This window comes from Mustelus asterias, chromosome 18 (assembly GCF_964213995.1).
Source record: "Mustelus asterias chromosome 18, sMusAst1.hap1.1, whole genome shotgun sequence".
NCBI lineage: Eukaryota > Metazoa > Chordata > Chondrichthyes > Carcharhiniformes > Triakidae > Mustelus > Mustelus asterias.
The window spans coordinates 18,769,772-18,793,553 of NC_135818.1; the positions used below are offsets into that span (position 1 = coordinate 18,769,772).

At 43.8% G+C, this 23,782-nt stretch overlaps 1 protein-coding gene across 3 annotated transcripts in view; it reads right to left on the reverse strand.

Moving 5' to 3' along the window:
- Nucleotides 1-729: 729 nt before the first annotated feature.
- The window catches only part of rpap1 (RNA polymerase II associated protein 1), a 62,774-nt gene continuing 39,721 nt past the window's right edge, over nt 730-23,782 (reverse strand). For 2 of the 3 annotated variants that reach the window (XM_078233469.1, XM_078233468.1), the window contains 8 exons: nt 21,879-21,988; nt 20,110-20,305; nt 17,465-17,611; nt 16,048-16,190; nt 13,639-14,428; nt 12,140-12,316; nt 2,820-2,876; nt 730-1,628 (listed from right to left, as the gene is read on the reverse strand). In XM_078233469.1, coding sequence (XP_078089595.1) covers nt 1,473-1,628; nt 2,820-2,876; nt 12,140-12,316; nt 13,639-14,428; nt 16,048-16,190; nt 17,465-17,611; nt 20,110-20,305; nt 21,879-21,988 — 1,776 coding nt within the window. In that variant the 3' untranslated portion in view covers nt 730-1,472. The remainder of the gene's footprint in view (nt 1,629-2,819; nt 2,877-12,139; nt 12,317-13,638; nt 14,429-16,047; nt 16,191-17,464; nt 17,612-20,109; nt 20,306-21,878; nt 21,989-23,782) is intronic. The other variant, XR_013499994.1, reaches the window with a different exon arrangement.

Consider the following 23,782-nt stretch of genomic DNA (forward strand, 5'->3'; position numbering starts at 1 on the left):
ACGCATCCTAAACCCTACAGCTCCGATCCGCACCTCCAACTGCGCATGCACAGAAATGATAGAATGCAGCTCCCCTGCCACATCCCTCCCTGGCCGGATAATGTCTCCCCCTGGCCCCCACAGACATTGCCCCACCCCCACATTACTGACCCCCTTATCCCCTCAGACCGATTGCGCCCCTCCCCCTCCACTGATCTCAGGCAGAATGGCAGTGAACCCCCCTTCCCCTCCACTGATCTCAGCCAGAGTGACAGCAGACCCCACCCCACCCCCCCGCCCAAACTGTTCTTAATCAGAGAGCCGTTAGACGCTAGGCATTTACCTCCTCACTAACTGGAGCGACCGAATCAGACTTATATGAAGCATGTCTGTTCCGCGCCGATTCTGGTCAGGTGAACACAGTGGTAAAGGGAGAAGTGCCGGTAAAATTGGGCACGCAAATGCATTTAAATGGCCGTTGCGCCCGTTTCGGGCACGGTCCCGATCATTTTTGAATCATAGTAAAGGGGGAATGGACGCGGAGGTGGGCGTGGATTGCGCTATTTGCTTCACGCCCGACTCTGAGATTTTGCGCCCGTTTTCGGGCGCAATGCGATGGTAAAATCGAGCCCTATTACTTCATCTGAGGCCTAACAAATGCTTCGGCAGGAACTTCTTTGGACCCCGTATTTAACACGTCCAACCTTTCCCAGGCTATCCCCACCACGTCTCAACACATACACATAAATATGAAAGACAAGGGTTGCATAATTTATTCAATATTAACGTACATTGGACTTGTAGCTCACAGTTCATTTACAGTAGAAATAAAATCTGATCCATGTAAACCATGCAACTGCATCCATAGAGGAGTTAACAGCAATCTCGGTGCACAATTTACATGCCAGGCTGTTATGAGAAGTCTTCATCTCCCTCTGTCAAAAAGTAGCAACAAGGTTCATCCACCCTTTCCAGAAATTTTCACATTACTTCAAGAAGGCCAATCGACTCTTTGGTTACTTAATGTGGCATCTGTGAGTGAGTAGAAGTTCAGCCCTCCTGCTCTGTGGGGTACTGTTAAAACACCCATGGTGCAAGACAGCACTGGCGTTGCTGGTCTGTGGGAGTATTTCAGAGAGGTACAACCTGCTCTGGTGGAGTGGGTGGGGAGACAGGGAGGTACCTCCAGTACGACCCGCACAACCAGTGCTCCGTTTTTAAGGTTAACAGCATTATTAAAACATTTTATTTACAAACAGATTGCAAGAATGTTTAGACGATAAAATGGCTTCTGTCACTCAGCTCAGGCAGACAGTTTTCAGACAACCCCTGCTCCATTCTTGTACAAAACTCAGATTGAGTTCATGTGAATCTCGCCTTCCACGGGGGTTGGGCTCACATGCCCAACAGAGTCAAAAGGCGCCCACTAGACTGGAGTCACCCCTATAAATGGCCGCTTCAGCCCCACCTCCGTAGTGCCAGCTCCCCACCTGTCACTTTGGTTCAGGCTCCGTCTCTGGATTTAGAAGGTCCCCAAGGACTTTTTGTATCCACCTGCGTCTCATTGATGGCAGCTCCTCATAGGTGTCAAACCCACAGGGCGACTCCACATTGGGCAGCTTGAAGTGAAGCAGATGCCTGCTTAGTACCTAGACAAGAAAGGAGGAAATAACCTTCATTTATTTCTTTCACACCCTCAGGACATTTTGACGGGCTTTATTGACAATGTTGAAGTATAGCCGTTTTTTTAATGTAAGAAATGTGACAGCCAATTTGGGCACAGCAAGATCTCACAGACAGTGACAATGGTGAGGTAGTTTTCTTCTTCAGCGCTGAAGGATAAATGTTGATGAGGACTTCCCTACTCCTCAAAATAATGCCACATGACCTTCTTACTGAGAGGGCAAGTGGGGTTTCGATTTAAGGTTTCATCTGAAAGCTGACACCTCTGGAAGTGCAACATTCCCTCAGTACTGCAATGCATTTTGTCATAGTGTCTGTGAAGTCGGACTATAACTTGCAGCCATCTGTCTTGGAGGGTACAGCAATGTTATTCAAAGACCAGGGGACCCCAATTCACAAAGTCTTGTGCAAGGACTGTTCGAGTATGCCTTGGTGTAAGGGGGAAGGAGACCCAGATGCACAATGATGGACAGGAATATAATCCCTGGTCTCTCCAGCATGACTCACACAACACTGAATGCCTTGCGCATTTTAATACACAGACATCCTACCCTACTTGAAAGCCTCATGATTTTCTAGAAGAGGCAAAAGTGATCATCTCTGCCCCAGTCAGGCACAGATCCAGCTTTTACCTAAAGAAATTCATACATAAAAACAGCTGTTTCAGAACTCCACCATTCTCTAAAAGAACTACTTCCTGATATCTAATCTAAATCTGGCCTTTGCAATTTAAATTTGTGATCACATCCTCCTAGCCTGTTTAATTAGAACAAACTATTTACTCATACTGGTTACTCCCTTCATCATCTTATAAACCTCAATCAGATCACTCTAAGCCTACATGAAACTAAAGAGTAGAATTCCAACACTTTTAGCCTAGCTGGATAATTAAGACACTTTATACTGAGAATGTGTCTCGTGGTCCTTGTCTGCAACCTTCCCAGACCCTCGTTATTATCTGCCATGTGAGCAGACTAAAACAGGACACAGTATTCTAACCAAGGTCTTGTACAAGGAAAGAACAGTATGCTTTATTTGTACAGGGATAAAATTGCATGCTTTGCCTCAAGAAAACTTAATTCTGTACCCACTACTCTCTGAGGTGCAAGAACAAAGTACTATGGATGCTGGAAAAATAAAAACAAATAAGTACCCACCTCATCTGTTAATAAGTAAGATTTTCGAAGCATGCTCCTTCTGGCAGCATCAGTCACCTGCAAAACAAAACATCACTACAGAAAACATGGAAAACACACAGTATGATGCACACCATCAAGGTTTGAAACGCTGCATTGTACTAACTGCTTTTAATTTATTACAACTAAACACGCAAGTGTTTCAATGAATATTTTGGCACATTATAAATAAACCGCTAGTTCCTTGGACTTTAATCTTCATTGTAACAAACATAACATTCCAATTAATGATTAAAATAAAGCCCAACTGACATGGATAAATCCGTCAATTCACATGTTAGTTCTGGTATAATTGATGTCAATCCCAAGGCAAAATCCTGACATTCTCAACACACTTTCACTGTACTCCAGGGATGTGTTCAATGCACACATTAGAAAGCTTTTCACCAAGTTGCAGCTTCTTTGTAAAGTGTTCAACTGCTGTTCAGGTTTAGCCTGAGAAATTGATTGATGAGCTATGACTGAGGTTTCAAACTGACTGCTTTATCTGCAATGTGCAGGAACCCTGACCTAAACTTTACATATCTTTCTAAAGAACTGATGCATTTTTCAGGTTTCAGCCGTACACGCGCCTAATTTATTTCTGCCTTAGAGATGATGCAAGACATCCAATCCCTGCGGAATGCTGAATCTCACCCTGATAATATGCCAGGACTTCTGGTTCACAAAGATTACATATCATTCTGACTCCTTTGAAGGCTGAAGTATTGTTTGATTGAATAGGCCAGCAGTTTAACGACATTTCCCACTTATTAATAATTTTGTGCTCAAGGTGACAGATTACACAGAACATGCAGCACAAAAATAGACTAATCTGCCTGTCTTGCCACATTCAGTCATGAACGGTGGTGGACAATTAAACAGAGCTAGGGATGGCATGGTGGTTAACACTGCTGCCTCACAGCGCCAGGGACCCTGGTTCCATTTTGGCCTCGGGAACTGTGTGGAGTTTGCACGTTCTCCCCGTGTCTGCATGGGTTTTCTCTGGGTGCTCTGATTTCCTCCTACAGTCCAAAGATACTCAGGTTAGGTGGATTGGCCATGCTAAAATTGCCCCTTAGTGTCCAAAGATGTTTAGGTTAGATGGATTAGCAACAGTAAATGCACAGGGTTATGGGAACGGGCAGGGCAGTGGGCGTGGGTAAGATGCTCTTTCGGAGAGTTGCTGCAAGCTTGACTGGCTGAATGGCCTCCATCTGCAGTGTGGGGATTCAATGGTTCGATCAGAAGAAGCTGCACAATTTCACCATCCTCAATCTTGGGGTGCCCAGCACGTTTGTGTAAAAGATACGGCTCGAGCATTCACATCAATCATCAGCCAAGAGTATCGAATGATCTATTTGACCCTCTCTCGAGGCTCGTACAAGAATACAGGTATCAATCTTTAGCTAATTCAATTGACTATATGTAGCATCAGGAAATGGCATATGAACTAGGAAAAGGAGTGGGCCATTCGACCCCTCTGGGCCTGCGCTGCCATTCAATAAGATGGAACATAGAACATAGAACAGTACAGCACAGAACAGGCCCTTCGGCCCACGATGTTGTGCCGAGCTTTATCTGAAACCAAGATCAAGCTATCCCACTCCCTATCATCCTGGTGTGCTCCATGTGCCTATCCAATAACCGCTTAAATGTTCCTAAAGTGTCTGACTCCACTATCACTGCAGGCAGTCCATTCCACACCCCAACCACTCTCTGCGTAAAGAACCTACCTCTGATATCCTTCCTATATCTCCCACCACGAACCCTATAGTTATGCCCCCTTGTAATAGCTCCATCCACCCGAGGAAATAGTCTTTGAACGTTCACTCTATCTATCCCCTTCATCATTTTATAAACCTCTATTAAGTCTCCCCTCAGCCTCCTCCGCTCCAGAGAGAACAGCCCTAGCTCCCTCAACCTTTCCTCATAAGATCTACCCTCCAAACCAGGCAGCATCCTGGTAAATCTCCTCTGCACTCTTTCCAGCGCTTCCACATCCTTCTTATAGTGAGGTAACCAGAACTGCACACAATATTCCAAATGTGGTCCCACCAAGATCCTGTACAGTTGCAGCATAACCCCACGGCTCTTAAACTCCAACCCCCTGTTAATAAAAGCTAACACACTATAGGCCTTCTTCACAGCTCTATCCACTTGAGTGGCAGCCTTTAGAGATCAAGACCCTGATGACATCCTGGCTGTGGTGCTGAAGACTTGAGCTCCAGAAACAGCTGTAGCCCTTGCCCAGGTGTTTCAGTACAGAGAAGTTTCACCCAACTGATTTCTAGGATGAGGGGGTTATCTTATGAGGAAAGGTTAGACAGGTTGGACCTGTTACCTTTGGAATTCAGAATAATGAGGGGTGATCTTATTGAAACGCTGAGGGACTTGAGAGTGGATGCTGAAATTATGCTTCCCTTGTGGGGGAGACCAGAGCGAGGGGGCACAGATTAAAAATAAGGGGTCTCCCATTTAACGTGGAGATGAGGGGAATTTGTTTTTCTCAGAGGGTCATGAGTCTGTGGAACTCTTTCCCAGAGAGTGGTAGAGGCAGGGTCATGGAATATCTTGAAGGCAGAGATAGATTCTTGATTAACAAGGGAATCAGAGGCTATTAGGGGTATGTAGGATAGTGGCTTTGAGGCCACAGTCAGATCAGCTATGATCTTATTGAATAGCAGAGCAGGCCCGAGGGGTCGAATGGCCCACTCCTGTTCCTAGTTCATATATACAACTACAAATTGACATCTATTCAACAATGTGGAAACTTGCCCAGTATGCCCTACACAAAAAGCAAAACAAATCGAATCCAACCAATTGCCAGCCCATCAATGGCCTCTCAATCATCTGCAAGGCGATGGAAGGTATTATTGACAGTGCTATCAAGCAGTATTTACACAGCAATAACTTGCTCACTGACGGTCAGTTTGGGTTCTGCCAGGACCACTCAGCTGCAGATGTCATTACAACTTTGGTCCAAACATGGACAAAAGAGTTGAATTTGAGGTAAGATTAGAATAACTGCCCTTGACATCAAGGCAACATTTGACTCAATGTGGCATCCAGGAACCCTAGTAAAACTGAAGTCAATGGGAATCAGGGGAAAACTCTTTACTGGCTGGAGTCATATGTAGGTTGTGGTTTTGATTTGATTTGACTTATTGTCACATGTATTAACATACAGTGAAAAGTATTGTTTCTTGCGTGCTTTACAAAGCATACCGTTCATACAGAAGGAAACGAGAGAGTGCAGAATGAAGTGTTACAGTCATAGCTAGGGTGTAGAGAAAGATCAACTTAATGCAAGGTTAAGTTGTTGGAAGCCGATCATCTAGGTCAAAGCAGGAGTTCCTCAGGATAGTATCCTCTGCCAAACCACTTTCAGCTGCTTCATCAATGATCGTCCCTCCAACATATGGTCACAAATGGGGATATTTGCTTGATCAGCACCCCACACTCACCGTAAACATTCATTTCTGTCCAAACTGGTGTGTGCCATATACAAGATGAAGAAACTCACCAAAGCTCCTTCAACATCATGATCCAAATCTGCAACCTTTACCATCTAGAAGATTATGGGCAGCAGACACATGATTATATCTCTGCCTCCAAGTTTTCCATCCTAACTTACAACTCTACACACATTCCTTCGATGTCACTGGGTCAAAATATGGGAAGTGTACCCACACTACATGGAATACAGCGGTTCAAGGGGAGGCAGTGGTATAGTGGCATTTTCACTGGACTAGTAATCCAGAGACCTAGAGTAATGCTCTGGAGACCCAAGTTCAAATCCCACCACAGCAGATGGTGAAATTTGAATTAAATGAAAGTCTAATGATGATCAGGAAATCATTGTCAATTGTTGTAAAAAATCTATCTAGTTCACTAATATCCTTTAGGGAAGGAAATCTGCCATCCTTACTTGGTCTGGCCGAGATGTGACTCCAGATCCACAGCAATGTGGTTGACTCTTAAATGCCCTCTGAAATGGCCTAGCAAGCCACTCAGTTCAAGGGCAATTAGGGATGGGCAATAAATGCTGTGCTCAGCCAGCGACATCCACATCCCATGAACGAATTGTTAAAAAAGGTGGTGGCTCACCCCCACTTCCTCAACAGCAATCAGGAATGGGCAATGAAAGCTGGCCTTGTCAGCAGTATCCCGAGAACAAATTTTTTTTAAAAAGCTGATTGATGTCTGATCAGTCCCATCAATATATTCTTCTATTCATTCCCCAATTGTGTATATTTTGCTTTCCCTTAATGGTATATATGAATTAACCAACGATTCCTTGCAATAGTAAGCTTTATATTTTAACTATACTTACTGTAAATAAGTATCTGCTGAATGCCTTATTTATGACCCTTAGTTTTGTATTCTTCTACAAGTGGAAACATAATCTCTGTCTACCCTACTGAACCCTTTAAAGTTATAAAGACTTGTTGGTGATATGTAATATTGTAAGCATGGGTAATAGAAACCCACCATTCAGCTGCCGTCGATATAGAGGAAAATCCCTCAACACTGCAAAAGTGCATCACAAGCCTTAAGCTGAATAGAGTATCTCAGCTGCACCTTTGTGACATTATTCTTTTCCACTGCCCTGCAGCCTCCCTGAACATTATGGCTAATGTAAGGGCAGTATTGTGTTCTGCAATCAGGCTAATCTAGATTGCACATTCATTTCAGATCAAATGAAGCCATTCTGACAGAAAATTCTCATATACCAATCTTGGGATATGAGAAACAATCGTTACTGGTAATTAAGGCATCTTTAGTGCTGTCAGGAACACAGAAAAAAAGTATCTACATTCATATAGCATCTAGCACGACCTCAGGATATTTCAAAGTCTTGACAATCAAATGAGTGTAGTCACTGTTCTAATGTAGGAAATATGGCAGTCAATTTATGCACAACAAGGCCCCACAACAGCAATGAGATAATGAGCAGAAAATCTATTTTAATTTTGTTGGCACAGTGACAAATAGTTGTTAAGATAGGAGGGCTACCATAGCTCACATATTGCAGAAAACAAAGACTTGGATTTCAGTTCACACACTTACCTCTGAAGGCTCTGGGTTCACTCCAGAGGCTTGAGCACAAAATCAAGGCTGATACTTCAGTCCAGTACTTAGGAGTGCTTCACTGTCAGTGGTGCTGTCTTGTAGATGAGATATTAAACTGAGGCCCTCTCGGTTTTTAGAAGAGGAACAGGGATGTGCTCCCCAGTGTCCTAGACAACATTTATCTCTCAAACAACATCTTTAAAACAGATTCAACTGATCATCAGTGACATTGCTGTTCTGCGAGCTTCCTGTGTGCAAAGTGACTTCCACGTTTCCTACTTTGCAACAGTGACACCAAATGAAAAAATACTTCATTGGCTGTAAAGCATTTAGGAACATCCTGAGGCATAGATGCAAGTCTTTCTTTCTTTCCATGACAGGTGCCTTCTACTTATAGAAAGTGCAGACTAGTCATTAACACCAGAAGAGTGTGAGGGAGGTGGGAAGATTGAAGGACAATGAGGGCCACCTTATTTCTCAGGAATTCTTATAACATGTAATTGATGAGCTACTTAATAGAAACTGCTACTCTGCCTTGGGGATCGAGAGCCATCAACACTACTGACTTTCAGAAGGACATGTTCATAGATTAAATACACGTTGCTTGTAGGTCTAAAGCAAACATTTGAGCAACTGATTTACCACAGAATGTATTCTCCTCTATCCTGCTTTCAATTTTAATCCAATTTTCTTGCCTACTTTTCTGGAGGCATTATCTCTTGTTGGGGCAATAGGTCCCAGTACCCAGTCCATTAATAAATCCTCAGGAATCTGTATCAGTAGTAAAGCCCTGTTCACCCTTCATTCTCGTGTTTGCTCATCTACATCGACTCCAAGTCCAGCAGTGTCAAATTTAAAATTGTCATCCACCTGTTCAAATTGCAAATCTTACTACCCTTGTCTTAACCTTTCGCCCTGGCCTTCCTTCAGCCCTATAGCGCTCCAAAAGCTTTGTGCTCTTCTAATTCTAACCTCTTGTCCATCCTCCACTTCCTTCACCCCACAATGCCTTCAGCTGCTCACCTCCTCAGCTTGAATTTCCTCCCTAAACCGCTCGCTCTTCTATTTAAGCCGCAGTGTAAAACCAAACATTTTGGCCACTGTCCTTTTCACGTGGCTCAGTGTCAAGTTGTTTGATAACATTCCTGTGAAACACATTTTATTATGTTAAAACTGCATTATAAATGCAAGTGATTGTTGCTGTCACATGTACAAATCTTACTGCATCCCTTATCTAACATTCATACAGTAACCATGAGCAGGTTCCTCACACTGAGCTCAGTGCAGTTGTGATTTAACCCTAGCCTTGTTATAAACCTGCATTACTTCTTGCTGACTTTCATATAATGCCACGGGCTTGCTCTACGGACAGGACTTGTACCATTTGACATCAATCTACCTTGGAATAACTGGGGGATGTATATGGAAAAGTAAGTAAGAAGTCGAACAACACCAGGTTAAAGTCCAAAAGTTGGACTTTAACCTGGTGTTGTTAGACTTCTTATTGTGTTTACCCCAGTCCAACGCCAGCATCTCCACATTATGGAAAAGTAAGGCATGGGACCAGAAAGACGAGAAGAAAAATAAATTAGGCAGTTGCTTCAGATTTTAGCTTCTATCCAACTCACCAGGTGCAGTCAGATTCAGCTCTGACAAGCACTTAAGGTGTGATAGCCAGCTGTCAATCATTACCAAGCTCAGAACAGCAGCTTCTTATGTGAACAGAGAAAAGACAGACATACCTGCATTCATAAATTGCCTTTTCTGACCCCAGCACCTCTAAAAGTGCTTTACAATTAATGAAGTACTTTGTTGTGTAAAGGTAAAGTTAACATAGTCGCAAATGACGATATGCAATGACTGATGGTGATTTAACCTGAGGATCACCAAACCTCAGCTGAGGGGCAAGTTTGAGAAGGCAGGTTGTCACAAATTACCTCAGCCGATATGGGAATTGAACCCACGCTGTTGGCGTCGCTAACCAGCTGTCCAGCATAGTCATTGTTGCAATATAGGAAACACAGCAGTCAATTCACACACAGCAAGTTTCCACAAACAGCAATGTGAAAATGAACAGACAATCGGTATCTGTGATGTTAGCCGAGGGATGAATTTGGCCAGGACACCGGGGAGAACTCCCCTGCTCTTCTTCAAAATAGTGCTATGGGATCTTTAACATCAACCTGAGGACAGACAGGTGTAATGTCCCATTTAAAAGAAAGAAAAATGCAAGTTCTTACGTTATGTGGCCAGGTGTCATCGTGGTATTGTCACTGGACTAATAATCCAGAGACCCAGAGTAATGCTCTGGGGTTCGAATCCCACCATGGCAGATGGTGAAATTTGAAATTTGAATTTCAATTCATTGAATTGAATTCAATAAAACATTCTGGAATTAGAAGTCTAATGATAACCATGAAACCACTGTGGATTGTTGGAAAAACACATCTGATTCACTCATGTCCTTTAGGGAAGGAAATCTGCTGTACCTACCTGGTCTGGCCTACATGTGACTCCAGATCCATAGCAACATGCTTGACTCTTAAATGCCCTCAGGGATGGGCAATAAATTTTGGCCCAGCCAGCAACACCCACATCCCATGAACGAATAAAAAAATGGTAAGCTATTATCACCAAGACTAAAATAAAAACAAAATACTGCGGATGCTGGAAATCCAAAATAAGAACAGAATGTGCTGGAAAGCCCAGCAGATCTGACAGCATCCGTGGAGAGAGAAATTGTTAATATTTCAACAGTTAATATTTCAGAACTCCAACTTGAAATACTAACTCCATATCTGTCTGCAGCTGCTGCCAGGCCAGCTGAGTTTTTCTAGCACTTTCTATGTTTTTATATCACCAAGACTAAACTTGTATCAAGTTCTGTGCTTGTAAGAAACGGGGAAGGGGTGGGAGGTAATAAAGATATGGTCAAAGACTCCAGTACCTCAACCTGAAGTACAGTTTGCAATTCAGAACTAAATTATGGATGCATGTGTGAGAATGAGGGGGTGAGCATATCTGCTTAGTTCCAGATATTTTTCAGGTTTGCTTTCCACCCCTTTGCCTAAAGTTGCTAAATCCACAGATATAACAGCCATCCAATATCTCACCCAAGAAACCAACATGCATCGTTCGGTTGTAAGAGTTGAGCATCATGTTCTCACCCAAGACTTCCCAAACCTGTGATTGGTTAGTGATGAGGGGGACTGCACCCTAGCCAATTATTTCTCTCCTCCGTAGCCAATAGTCGTCATGCCAACCCTATGCCCATAACTACGATGCTGGCTGGGATCACATCATCATGCACAGACTGTGATGAGCTTGCAGCCACCCTGCTTGGAATGTTTTGAGGCCATATCGGCTGGGCAGTCTTTGGCCTTTGGTCCATTGCATAGAAGTTTTCATAGGAACAGGAGGAGTCCAGTTAGTTCTTCGGGCCTCTTGCGCCATCCAATCAGAATTTAACCGATCTGTACCTCAACTCCATAAACCTTAATACGCTTGTTGAACAGGAGGATAATAATTTTAAATTGGAGGTGTTAGGCAACAGGGAGACAATATAGCTCAGTGAGTACAGGGATAATGGGTTAGAGGCAATTGGTGCAAGTTAGAGCCTCCATCAAACCTTCTTTGAATCGTCTTTGGTCTGAGGAAAATGACCTCAGCTTCTCCAGCCTAACCTTGTAGCCAAACATCTGCAACCCCGGAACCATTCTGGTAAGTCTCATCTGCACCCTCTCAAGGACCCCCACATTCTTTCCTAAACTGTGCTGACCAGAATTGGATGTGATTCTCTAGTTATGACAAAACCAGAGCTTTATAAAAGATCAGCATAACTTCCCTGCCTTCGTACCCAATATCTCTTTTATGAAGTTGATCTTTCTCTGCACCTTAGCTATGACTGTAACACTACATTCCACACTCTCGTGTTTCCTTCTCTATGAACGGTATGCTTTGTCTGTATAGCGCGCAAGAAACAATACTTTTCACTGTATACTAATACATAGGACAATAATAAATCAAATCAAAATATGCTTTGCTAACGACTCTCTCAATACATTGCCTGCAGTCTTCAAAGATCTATGTGCATGAACCCCCAGGTCTCTCTGCTCCTGCACACACTTTAGAACCATGTCATAAGTATGTGTTACTTCTCCCTATCTCTTCTGCAAAAGTGCATCATCTTCTTTCAACATTCCCTTTGATTTGGGATGATGCCTTACCTCATCGACAGCCTCCTGCGAGAAGATGAAGCAATTGATGTGAGCAACTGCCACTACATAGAGCACTGGACACCAGCTGAGGCGTAAGGTACCCGTCACCAAGGTCTTGAAGTACTGCCGCAGCAGATCCAGTGAGGTCTCAGTAGGATGGGTGTAATTTTCCAAAGGGACCGGCAACTATTTTGATACACAAAAGATAGCACAAGTTGAGAACTAAACAGACTAGCTTCTTGTCGTGTATTAGGGTTTTCACACATCTCCCCTTTGCTGTGGAGTACAGCAACGCCTTGATTCTCACCTTGTATTCAAATCCCACTGTGGCCTCGCATTCCTTACCTCTTTGACATTCTCAAACCCTACAATCCTCCAAGAATTCTGACCTCTCATATCCGGATTTTGATTCCTCCACCAAAGACATCCTGCTTTCAGCTCTCCAGGCTCTAAACTCTGGAATTGCCTTCCTAAATCTCTCTCTTCCTTTATATTCATAGATTTATATTTATATTCATTCCTTAAAACCTTCCTCTTTAGCTAAGCTTTTGATCTATTCTAATATCTCCTAATGTGGCTGTTTATCACATGTTCTCTGCTAATGCTCCTGTGAAATGCCCTGGGGTGTTTTATTATATTTAAGATGTTATATAAATGTAGATTCTTCTTCCACTTTCTATAGAATGATAAAGCACAAAGGATACCATTTGGTCCATTGTTCTAAAGAGCATCCAATTCTCCCACACTTCACCATAGTTCTGCAATATTTTTCCTTCTCATGTAAATATCTAATTTCTTCTTAATTTTGAAAGTTATTATTGAATCTGCTTCCACCACCATTTAAATAATTTGGTGTGTCAAAATAATTCTCATTTCCTCCCCTCACTAATTATCCAAATTCATGCCCTCTCATTACTTACCCTCCAGTGGGAACAGTTTTCCCTTTGTCCAACACCTGAATTTTCAACACTTACTAAATCTCCCCATAACACTCTCCATTAATTTTATTCAAAATGCGATGCATTGAGAATTTTTAATGTATAAAATATCGGCCGAACAATCCCTTTATACGTTTTATGTTCATCAAGGGGGGAATAAATCAGGCACCCAGGGTCAGCACCAAACCCCCCAGGATGAGAAAGCCTCCTCCATTTTGCCCCAATTATTTGCCTTAGCCCCAAACTTACAGTTAATTAAATGCTGAACCCTCACAGGTATATAGAATGAGGATGTTCAAAATCAGTTCATATGCATTCAGAACCATCAAACAGAAGGTTTTCATCCATCTCAGCTTGAAGGCAATTTGAACTCATGTTCCTGATGCAAGGAGGAAGCATCCAACCCAATGCATCAACCAGATCCTCAAACAAATCTCATATGCACAGTTAAGTCGTGCTGGATGGGTCATCAATTGGTCCAGCCTATTCTGCTATGCTGAGGAACCCAACACTGGCAAGCAAAGACCAGAAACCTCTAAGTATTCAAAACAATGGAAACTGTTTATGTACCTGCTTTAGCTGCACTCCCAATGTCCGTAATACACTAACGTGCTCCCCAAAGACAGCCTGGCGCAGCTGTGTGTTGAACTTCCTCTGCAGGGGCAGCAGGAGAAAGCAGCCAAAGAGTTGGTCGCCAAACGAGACACTCTCGAACTGCTCAAGGAGGCTAATGTAAAGATCGTGAAAGGAGGTCAGTCCTGGGAGTGTGGTGCTCAAGTCCAAGGTGCTCATCATCTTCTGCTGACAGTAGATCGACAGGAGGGCTGTCAGATTGTCATGAATGCCTGGCTCCAGAAACAGATTGCTCCCTGTGAGAAATACACATGCGATCCTTACCAGTTTGGCAGCCAGGGGCAGACCTTGCAAAAGCTCACCTCGCCAAGTCTCCAGCAGCAGTGCCCACTGAAGACAGCTGGTCACCATTTCCACTAAATTAGCAGGAAGCGAGTCGACCATCTTGCCCTTCATTTCCTCTCGGTTAACCTGGTCATACAGGTTGATCAAGGGCAGGAAGGCCCAATCGGTTGGTAGAAGAGGACCTGTCATCTCAGGAAGTAGCACTGATTGGACCAAATGATTCTGGCCAGTGTAGAATGCCTGGGACCGTAGGATGGCAGACTGGAGGTGGGCAAAGTGAGACAGGTAGCACACACGGATGGTGGGAAGCTGTTTCAAGGCTGTTCCCAGCAATGTTCCACGAGTTGGATTAGAATGAACTTTTACTGAAGTGTCTCTTTCTGCTCCAAGTTGGAGAATGTAGGAAAGATCTTCTGCTTCAGGGCCACCCGATTTACCTTCCCTGTAAATGCAGCATACACAACATGCTGTAAACACGACATGCACTCCACAATGTATACGCTCCCACTTTAAACACTGCATACTGAAAACACTGTATATGCCCCCAACGTAAACACTGCACACATGCCCCATACCGTAAACACGGCCGACACGGCAAACGCAGCACAGCCGCACCCCCCCCCCCCCCCCCCCCCCGGCAAACGCAGCACAGCCACCCCCCCCCCCCCCCCGGCAAATGCAGCACAGCCGCTCCCACCACTCCCCCTTTCCCCCCCCCCCACGGCAAACGCAGCACACACCCCTCAGGTAAACACAAGGCACACAGCCCACACTGTCAACACAACACACACACACCTCACACTGTCAACGCAATACATACACCCCACACTGTAAATGCAACACACACACTCCTCAGGTAAACCCAACATACACACCCCACATGGTAAACACAACACACAGCCCACACGGTAAACACAACACACAGCCCACACGGTAAACACAACACACAGCCCACACGGTAAACACAACACACACAGCCCACACGGTAAACACAACACACACACTCCACACATTAAACGCAACACACACCCCACGTGGTAAATGGAGAAAATATAAATATTTACAACACAATATAATTATGGATAAAACTCAGATTACTGCGATATTGCCAAATACCCACCAACATCAAACTATCTCAGCTCAGGCAGACACTGAGCAAAGCTCCTTCTACACTGCCCTCTTAAGCACATCTGGGTGTCAGGCATACCTTGAGTTAGGTCTGCAGTGAACTTCCCCGGACAGTACCTCACCAAACACTGACAGAATGAGCTAAATGCAAAATTGAACTTTTCTGCACAATACTTGACTCGGTAATCACCTCAGCTAATTGTCACTAAGCATTGGTCTGGCATTTCGATATCTTACACTAGCTGTTCCTTGTGATTACTTAGCGACATTCCCAATTTTGTGTTAAATTTAGTATCAGCCGAAGTTCAGTGGGTGGCACACTTATCGCTGAGGTTGTGGGTTCAGATCCGACTCAAGACGAGCACATAATCTAGACTATCACTCCACTGAAATACTAAGAGAGTCAACCTTTCCAATAAAACTTTAAACCAAGGCCCCATTTGTCCTTTCATTTGAATATCAAAGATCCCATGGCACTATTTTGAAAAGATAATTGGTATGTGCTCTCTCGTGTTCTCAACTAACATCACTAAAAGCAGCTCATCTGACTCTCAGCTCAACACTGTCTCATTATCTTACCTAGTCACGACCTCCTTGATATCTCGTGGAGCATGCTTTGCAGAAATTGGCTGCCACATTTCCTACGCTGCGTTTGAAATGTGACTACATTTTAAAAGTACTTAACTAATTGGAAAGTGCTCTTGAGATGGCTTGTGTTTGTGAAAGACACTATAGAAATGCAAGTCTTTCTCACAATCTTTACATTAATTCCATGCAGTGGACCTAACAGCCGAAACTTATTTCACTTTACTAGCCAGGGAAAGGACAGATTTGTCGAGCAGTCCAGGGTTAGAACCAAGCGACCAAATAGAAAAGTGCTTCTAATTACACTCACTAAAAATATCGAGAAAATTTTCACACCAGCATACTTACGGAATGAAATCCTGATTAAAAGCCAACCTGGACAGGAGCTCACGAGCCAAATGTTCACTTCCTGGCAGCAGCTGGCTGAGCAACGTCATAGCAACATAGTGATAGAGTGGAGCTTGCCAGGTAACTTGTGGACTGACAATGACCTGAAAGGAGGAAAGAGCCTTGTATTGTCTTGAAGAACTGCATATTATAATTGGAAAGGAAAGTCTGGAGGGTTGGGAGTAGGACAGGGACAGGGATTTAAGGTTCAGGGATGGAATCTGGAGGGACGGAGTGAGCAAGTCCAGAGGAGACAGTTGTCAGAAAGAGTTAGGGAAGATCAGGCAGAGTTGAGAATGAAAGGAAAGTTCTGATAGTTTGGGAGAAAGTTTGAACAGTTCAGAGCACATCTTTGGACCTCTTAGAATCATAGAGTTCCTAAAGTGGAGAAGGAGGCCATTCAACCCATTGAGTCTGCACAGACTCTCTTAAAGGGCATCTTATCAGAACCACCCACCCCACCCGCACCCCCCCACCCGTCCTATCCCCGTTACCCAGTGCATTTACAATGACTAATTCACCTAACCTGCACATCTTTGGACTGTGGGAGGAAACCGAAGCATCCAGAGGAAACCCACGCAGACACAGAGAGAACAAGCAAATTCCATACAGATAGTCACCGAAGGCCAGAATTGAACCCAGGTTCCTGGTGCTGTGAGGCAGCAGTGCTAACCACTGTGCCACCATGCCTTTCTCCAATAATTCTGCTAAAACACCATCTACAGTACTGTTAAGAGTTGTCTGCAGGTGATCCAGTCAACATTTGTCCTGAGCAAAGCGATAACCTCATGCTATGTTTAGTTAAACTAGGCAACATAGCCAGGAGCACAGTCACCATGATTGTTCTCTCAAAAGTGGGCTGTGTCTGGAGAGAATTTTGAGCAGTTAAGCCTCAATAGTTACAGATCTGTCACAAGTGGTGGATGCGAATTGAAGTGATGAATTGAGCTCAACATTAACATATATTCACTTTAATCATAATCTGTGCTGATAAACTTGAAGTTATAAAGAACCTTTCAAGATGTCACAAAGCACTTTACATTCATTACTGTTATGTAGTCTGTGCACAGCAAGATTCCAAAACAGCACAGATATAAATAAATTAGTTGGGTTGTTTTATCAGCAGCAGTTGAGGGATAAAGTTTGGGCAGGATTCCAGGGAGAACTTCTCTCCTCTTTCAAAATAGTTCTGTAGGATCTTTTGAGGGGTCGCATGGGCCCTTTGCTCAGTACTGGACTGCAATGTTTGCCTGGGTTATGGGCTCAGATCTCCGGAGTGGGGCGCTGAATCTGAGCCCTCGTGATGTGTGGAATGTACTATCTGATTCCAGTGCATTAAACAAGCCCAATGTTTGAAGCAATGAGCGGGGTCACTTACTGTCTTGGACGCGAGTTGAAGTACAAAGTACTGAAAGTGGAACTCGTGACGTAGCAACGAAGCAGACCGGTGGTTTATTGGCGGGATCCCCTTGCAGCTGTGGACGAGGTAATCCCTCAGACCATTGCTGTACAAAATGGTGGAGCACTGTAAACAAAGTGTGTGAAGAAACAGATCAATGACAGGAAGTACAGGTGAGCAGCGAGAGGGGTTGCCAGCTAATGGCTCACAGCATAAAGACAGGAGGCAGCCATTTAGCCCTTGGAGACTGTTCCAACATTAAATTAGATCCTGGCCAATCTGCATCTTAACTCTATTTATCTGTCTTGGTTCTGCAACCCTTATTACCTTTGCCTGAGGAACAAGCACTCAGGTTTGAAATTTTCAAATGACCACCCTGCAATGCATAAGCCTCAGTAGCTTTTTGAGAAAGAGCTCAAGATTTTCACTTTGTGTAAAGAACTAATTCCTGAATCACTCCTGAATAGCCCAGCTTTAATTTCAAGGTTACTCCCCTTCATTCTGTACACTCCCCCTGAATTTTTCTCATTTCTCCCCTATCATCCATCTTAAACACCTCAATTAGATCATGTCTTAAACTTTTATACTTGGAGAAATATAAGCCTGGTCTGTGCAACCTTATAACTGAACTGTTTTAGCCCAGGTAGTATTCTGATGAATCTGTGCTGCACCCCCTTCAAGGTCAATATACCCTTCCTGATCTGCAGGGCCCAGAACTGAACATAGTACTCCAGACAGGGTCTAACCAGAGCATGTCCAAAGCTTTAGTGCATCATTTTATCAGGGCAGCTGAAGGCATAGCGTACGAAGCATAAACTGCTGCATTTATCCAGAAGCTACTTGTCTATTGTGGGTGAGACAAAGAATGAAAACTTTGTTCAGGGGAGGGAGAGAGAGAGAGAGAGAACTGCAAATCAGTGCCAATTACTGCATCGATCATGTGATTAGGCAAGAGGGAGATCTATTAAATACCACCTCTCTTGTCTTGATCTAAGTGCAATCAGTAACATTCATTAATAACTAATGCTTACTGATGAAGCACTGTAAATTTATACATCCAGCCATCACTGAAATCTAATCAATTGCTCAAGTATACATATCACATTGAACTGCATGAAGTGCGAGAAAACTGCCTGTGTAGTGACAAATACCTCTGTCTGGTCTCAGAATCAAAAGTACAACAGTCCACAGCAAGTAAGCCCAGCAGAAATTAAATGCCTATTAACGGTGAGCTCCATTCCGCTCATCAGGTAAGTGTCTGATGTGGCACTGGGGGAAAACCCAGGCTCAAGTCATGGTCATTAGTGATCAAAGTCAGGATTCCTGTGGTGTGTTGACTAGCCTGTGGCTGCCTTGTTGACCAATCTCCAAACTAAGTGACTGAGGGATGTACAGCTGCAGATTGTGATAGCCCGATGTTGAATGTGCACACATTATCACCATCCCTCATGTTTATACCTGAAGATTTGGTAATCAGTGCAAGACCTGTTCCTGTCAGGGATTATAGTATGACGGGGATCTGACTGTAGACATTTTACTCCCTTTTCTCCGAATTACATTTACTCATGCTATTGAATTTTGGCATCTTACATATTATTTACGTTTGCACTGTGTTAATGAGTGTCAGCAAAACCATCCAATTCCAGACGGTGTCAACACCTATTCTCCCCAGTAAACACCCTAACAACAGGGCTGCCGTGGGGCCTGTATCCCAAATGATAGCATGGAAGTTAGAGCCTCTGGACCAGGGAAACAGTGAGGCCTGGACAACACGAACAACTTGCATTTATATAACACCTTACAGTGGTAAAACATCTTAAAACACTTCATATGGGTGTTAACAATCAAAATTTGACAAAGAAGCATATCCAAAGGTATTCGGACAGACGTTTGGTGAAAGGGCTAAGTTTTAAGGAGCCTCAGCATGCAGAGAGATTTAGGAAGTAGAGCTTTGGGTCTTGGCAGCTGTCAGTGGTAGTATGAAGAAAATTGGAGATGCGCAGGAAGCCAGAATTGGGGGGGGTACAGAAATCTGGGAGGGTTCCAGGACGGATGAGGCTATGGAAGGATTTGAACACAACGAACAAGTGAAAAGATTTACAGGTCTATAAGAAAAGGGTGAGAGAAAGAGAGAAGGTTTTTGGATAGCTCTTTCAAAGAACCAGTACAGCCATGCTGGGCCAGATGACCTCTTGCTATGTTACATCATTCTAAGACTTTTGAGAATTTTAAAATCAAGGCATTGCTGAACCGGAAGCCAAAGTAGGTCAGCAAACACAAGGAATGAGATTTGGTGCAAACTTCCAGCAGGGGTTGCTGGGTGGCAAGGGGTGTTTCCCCTCCCTAGTCAACGGACACTGACTGAGATCAGTGTGCTAAACCCAGGTGCAGGATCAAAATTCAACCTTCTTGGAAGAGTGAAAAGGTTCCTCAGACATGGGGCATAGTGGGAGAAGCATAAACAGACCAATTTCTAAAACTGATGGGGGTTGGTAAAGAGAAGACATACACACTCAAACACATAAAATCCATCTCCTACTGTGTTCCAAGAGAGACCTTAGAGAAGCTTATATGCCAGCTGATAAGACAGCCATGGTTAATATGTATATGCAAAAATGCCTTACCTTTTCTGCCAATCCCTTGTGTATACTGCTGATGGTGTTCAGCAGGTAAAACAAAGCGGTCAGGAATGCAAAAGGGAATTTTGGCCCCACTAAGCTGAGGGGTGACTCTACTCCAGCAAAACCCAGTGACACCAGACTGTGGACGATCTCAGGCCCCAGACAGCAGAACCCTGGGTTGCACAAGACAGAGTGTGACCTGAGGAAAGATAACAGCAACTAGTCAGTTACACACTAATATTGTCAGCTATGGGTCAAAAATTACAGGGAATGGGACTGCAAGATCAGGTCAGATAGTATGCCAATATGCTTGTCCCTAATTTTTTATAACATCCTGAAAACCTTCAAGGTGGATCTTCCACTCATGATGCTAAACTGTGAGATATCTACATTGGGCTAAATGAGGAGCCTGAGGGAGTAATCTCCCAGACTAGAAACCAGGAGGTAAACCAGGAGAATCACCCCTATCTGCTTTCTGGTACAGCACTGTCCGACACACACATACCAGAATTCAATGTCCAACGGTATGGAAGAGTTCTACAGATAAACTTCCTGGTCCCCTTTCTGAATAATTATGTCCCAAGTTGACCTGAGCCAAGTTCCCCTACAAATGGCTGTCCCTTCCTATCAGAAATGCTGCTCTTGCCACCTCAACTTAGCAGGGAGGGTTTTCCAAGTTGAAAAAATCCAGGGATGAGGCCTGGAAAGTTTTCATTGGTTGAGAAAGAGCGCTATTATAGGAGGGCGATGGAAGTAGAAAGGAAGCCCTGAGCTGAGGAAGTTCAGTTAAAGTGATTGCATATAAAGTCAACAAAAAGGAACACAAAGATCCTTGAGTATTGCTGAAAAGGAGAAAAGAGACACGTTGTCTCTTCGCCTGGCACTTGTCAGGACAGGCACAAGAGTACCAATTTTAAAGGGAGCAACAATGTATACTGCATGAGAAAAGGGTGCCGACTGATTGGGCAGTCAGCTGTTTGGTTAAGGCATTGCCATAGAAATGCACTAGGAACTGACTGTTCCCAACACTGATGTTCAATTCAGAAAAGGTGCAATGCCTGGACATGTTCCTTTTGCTTGCAGAGAACAGTTCCCATGTATGAATACATGTAGCTTTTAGCTAGTGTAAGGGAGCCACATTGACAGCGTGACTGATAGTCCAGGTATGCGCCTTTTGAAATTTGGTATTCTTGCATCTGCCCTCGTGAGTGCAAGACAAAAAACATTGACACCACGGCTCTTTTTTTCAGCAACACAAAGATAGTCGTTCCCCACAGACGTCAAGTTCTTCTGTATCCTTTCATTAGGACCCAGAAACTGGCGTGCAATGGGGTTTCTGAAGGCAGGACATACTTCTGCTAGGTTGCCCAGAACAACATTGCAAGGGTATAATTTCGTTCTTGGGCTGTAACTGACCATGAATGCTACCCTTGGCCTTATCAAATACAAGCTGCCCAGCTTAACTACTAAAACTCAAGGATGGATCAGAAAACCTACTGGCTACAGATGTAAATGGAGATGCTACATTCTGGGATGCATGATATCATGATAGTTTGTGATTAGGTGGCAGCTCTATGACTCACTCATTTGTGAATTATGATATGTTGTTACCGCATTCCCAGCATGTGTTCAATGTTATTGCTCCATCCTCTACAAACTTTAATCTTTGATCCATCTTCCACTCCCACTTCAAACAAATTAGACATTAACAATTGCAGTCAGACTGCACAAATGGTAGGGATTTCACAGTTCCACATGAAAACAAAGCTTACCTGAGATCCTCAAACATGTTCTCTAATGCTGGCAGGCTAAGGAATGGGAACAATGTCTCTGAGCAAAATTGCTCCAATTCTTCTAAACATTCAACTGGTCTATAGGAAGGCTGTGGAAAATTCAAGAGAGAATGGCATCAGGAGGGCACAGTGAAAGCATAATCAGTGTGGGTACAATTCAGACAAGGAGAAAATGAGAGCATCGCACTGTGTGTCTAACTGACATAAGGAGAAACCCAGAGCATCTTCTCATGTGTACAAGTCAAACAAAGAGACAGTCAGACCATCTCATTCTGTGTCAGACCTACACAAGGAGACAATCATTTGGCATATGCACTTGGCTGGAGACAGCAAGATCCAGCTGGGTTATGAGCTTGTGTTGCTCTGACACCATGTTTCTGAGGACGTTTTCATTTAAAAACATCTGCCCAAAGAAATCTGCACAGGGAGAGATACAAAAAGGCAGGAAGCCAGAAGATACAACAGTGATAAGACAATGCAATATCCACGTTACAATTTGCTGAAATGTAGACTTCAAATTATGTGAAGCTGGTTAGAGACAGGAGTGAGGCAACCGTAAACATGTGTGGGCAAGAGCACCAATAAATCTCTGACCAGGTGTGGAGAATTCAATCAGGTTGAGAGCATTCTCATCCTGAGGCCAGAAACTTATGGATTTAAGACCTAATTCAAAGAGTTAAGCACATAATCCAGGCTGACTCTCCATTGGACAACTGAGGAGAGGACCACACTGTGGAACACCATCTTTTGGATCTGAGCTTAAACCAAGTCCCCATCTGCCCTCTCAAGTGGACGCAAGGAGCCCATGGCAATGTTCATAGAAGTTCTCCCCAGTGTCCTGGCCAACATTCATCTCACAAATAACGTCTTAAAAAGGAGATCTAGCCATTTAACTGATTGCTGTTTGTGGCACATTGCTTTACACAGCACATCGCTGTATGCAGCGCACTGCTGTACCCAGATTGACCACATAAGATCAGAGGGTACACTTCAAACGTAATGGTGAACATTTAGAGATATTCTGAGGTCAAAAGCTCTATTTAAATTCAAGTTCTTTCTAGAAGTAAGTTTTTTTTCAAAATTTATTCTGAGATGTGAGAAAGGGCAAAATATATTGCCCATCCTAATTGCCCTGAGAAAGTGATGGTGGGCCTTAGCAGTTTGATACAGCTGAAGGGGGTTTGCTAGAGTGGGTGAAACTGAAGTCCCATATAGGCCAGACCAGATCAGGGAGGCAGATTCCCTTCCCTAACTAGTGAAACACTTGCCTTTTCTTCAACCATCTTACATTTACTTCTACAGCTTTTTATTTTTTTTCAACTTTTTCAAAATTGAATTCAAGTTCTCCAACTGCTATGGTGAGATGTAAACTCTAGCCCTGAGGGAACTACTAACCAAACACATAGAAATCATAGAAACCCTACAGTGCAGAAGGAGGCCATTCGGCCCATCGAGTCTGCACCGACCACAATCCCACCCAGGCCCTACCCCCACATAATTTCCCGCTAATCCACGCATCCCAAGACTCTAAGGGGCAATTTTTAACCTGGCCAATTAACCTAACCCGCACATCTTTGGACTGTGGGAGGAAACCAGAGCACCCGGAGGAAACCCACGCAGACACGAGGAGAATGTGCAAACTCCACACAGACAGTGACCCAAGCCAGGAATCGAACCCGGGACCCTGGAGCTGTGAAGCAGCAGTGCTAACCACTGTGCTACTGTGCCGCCCACATGATACTAACTGAACCATACCCTACAAAACAAAAAAGAAAAATAATGTGACAAGTTTGACTGTGACAGGGAAAGGAAAAATGTTACAAAGAGTAACATACAACAGGAAGCAAGTGCATGCCAATGAGACATGTAGGTAAAATAGTTCT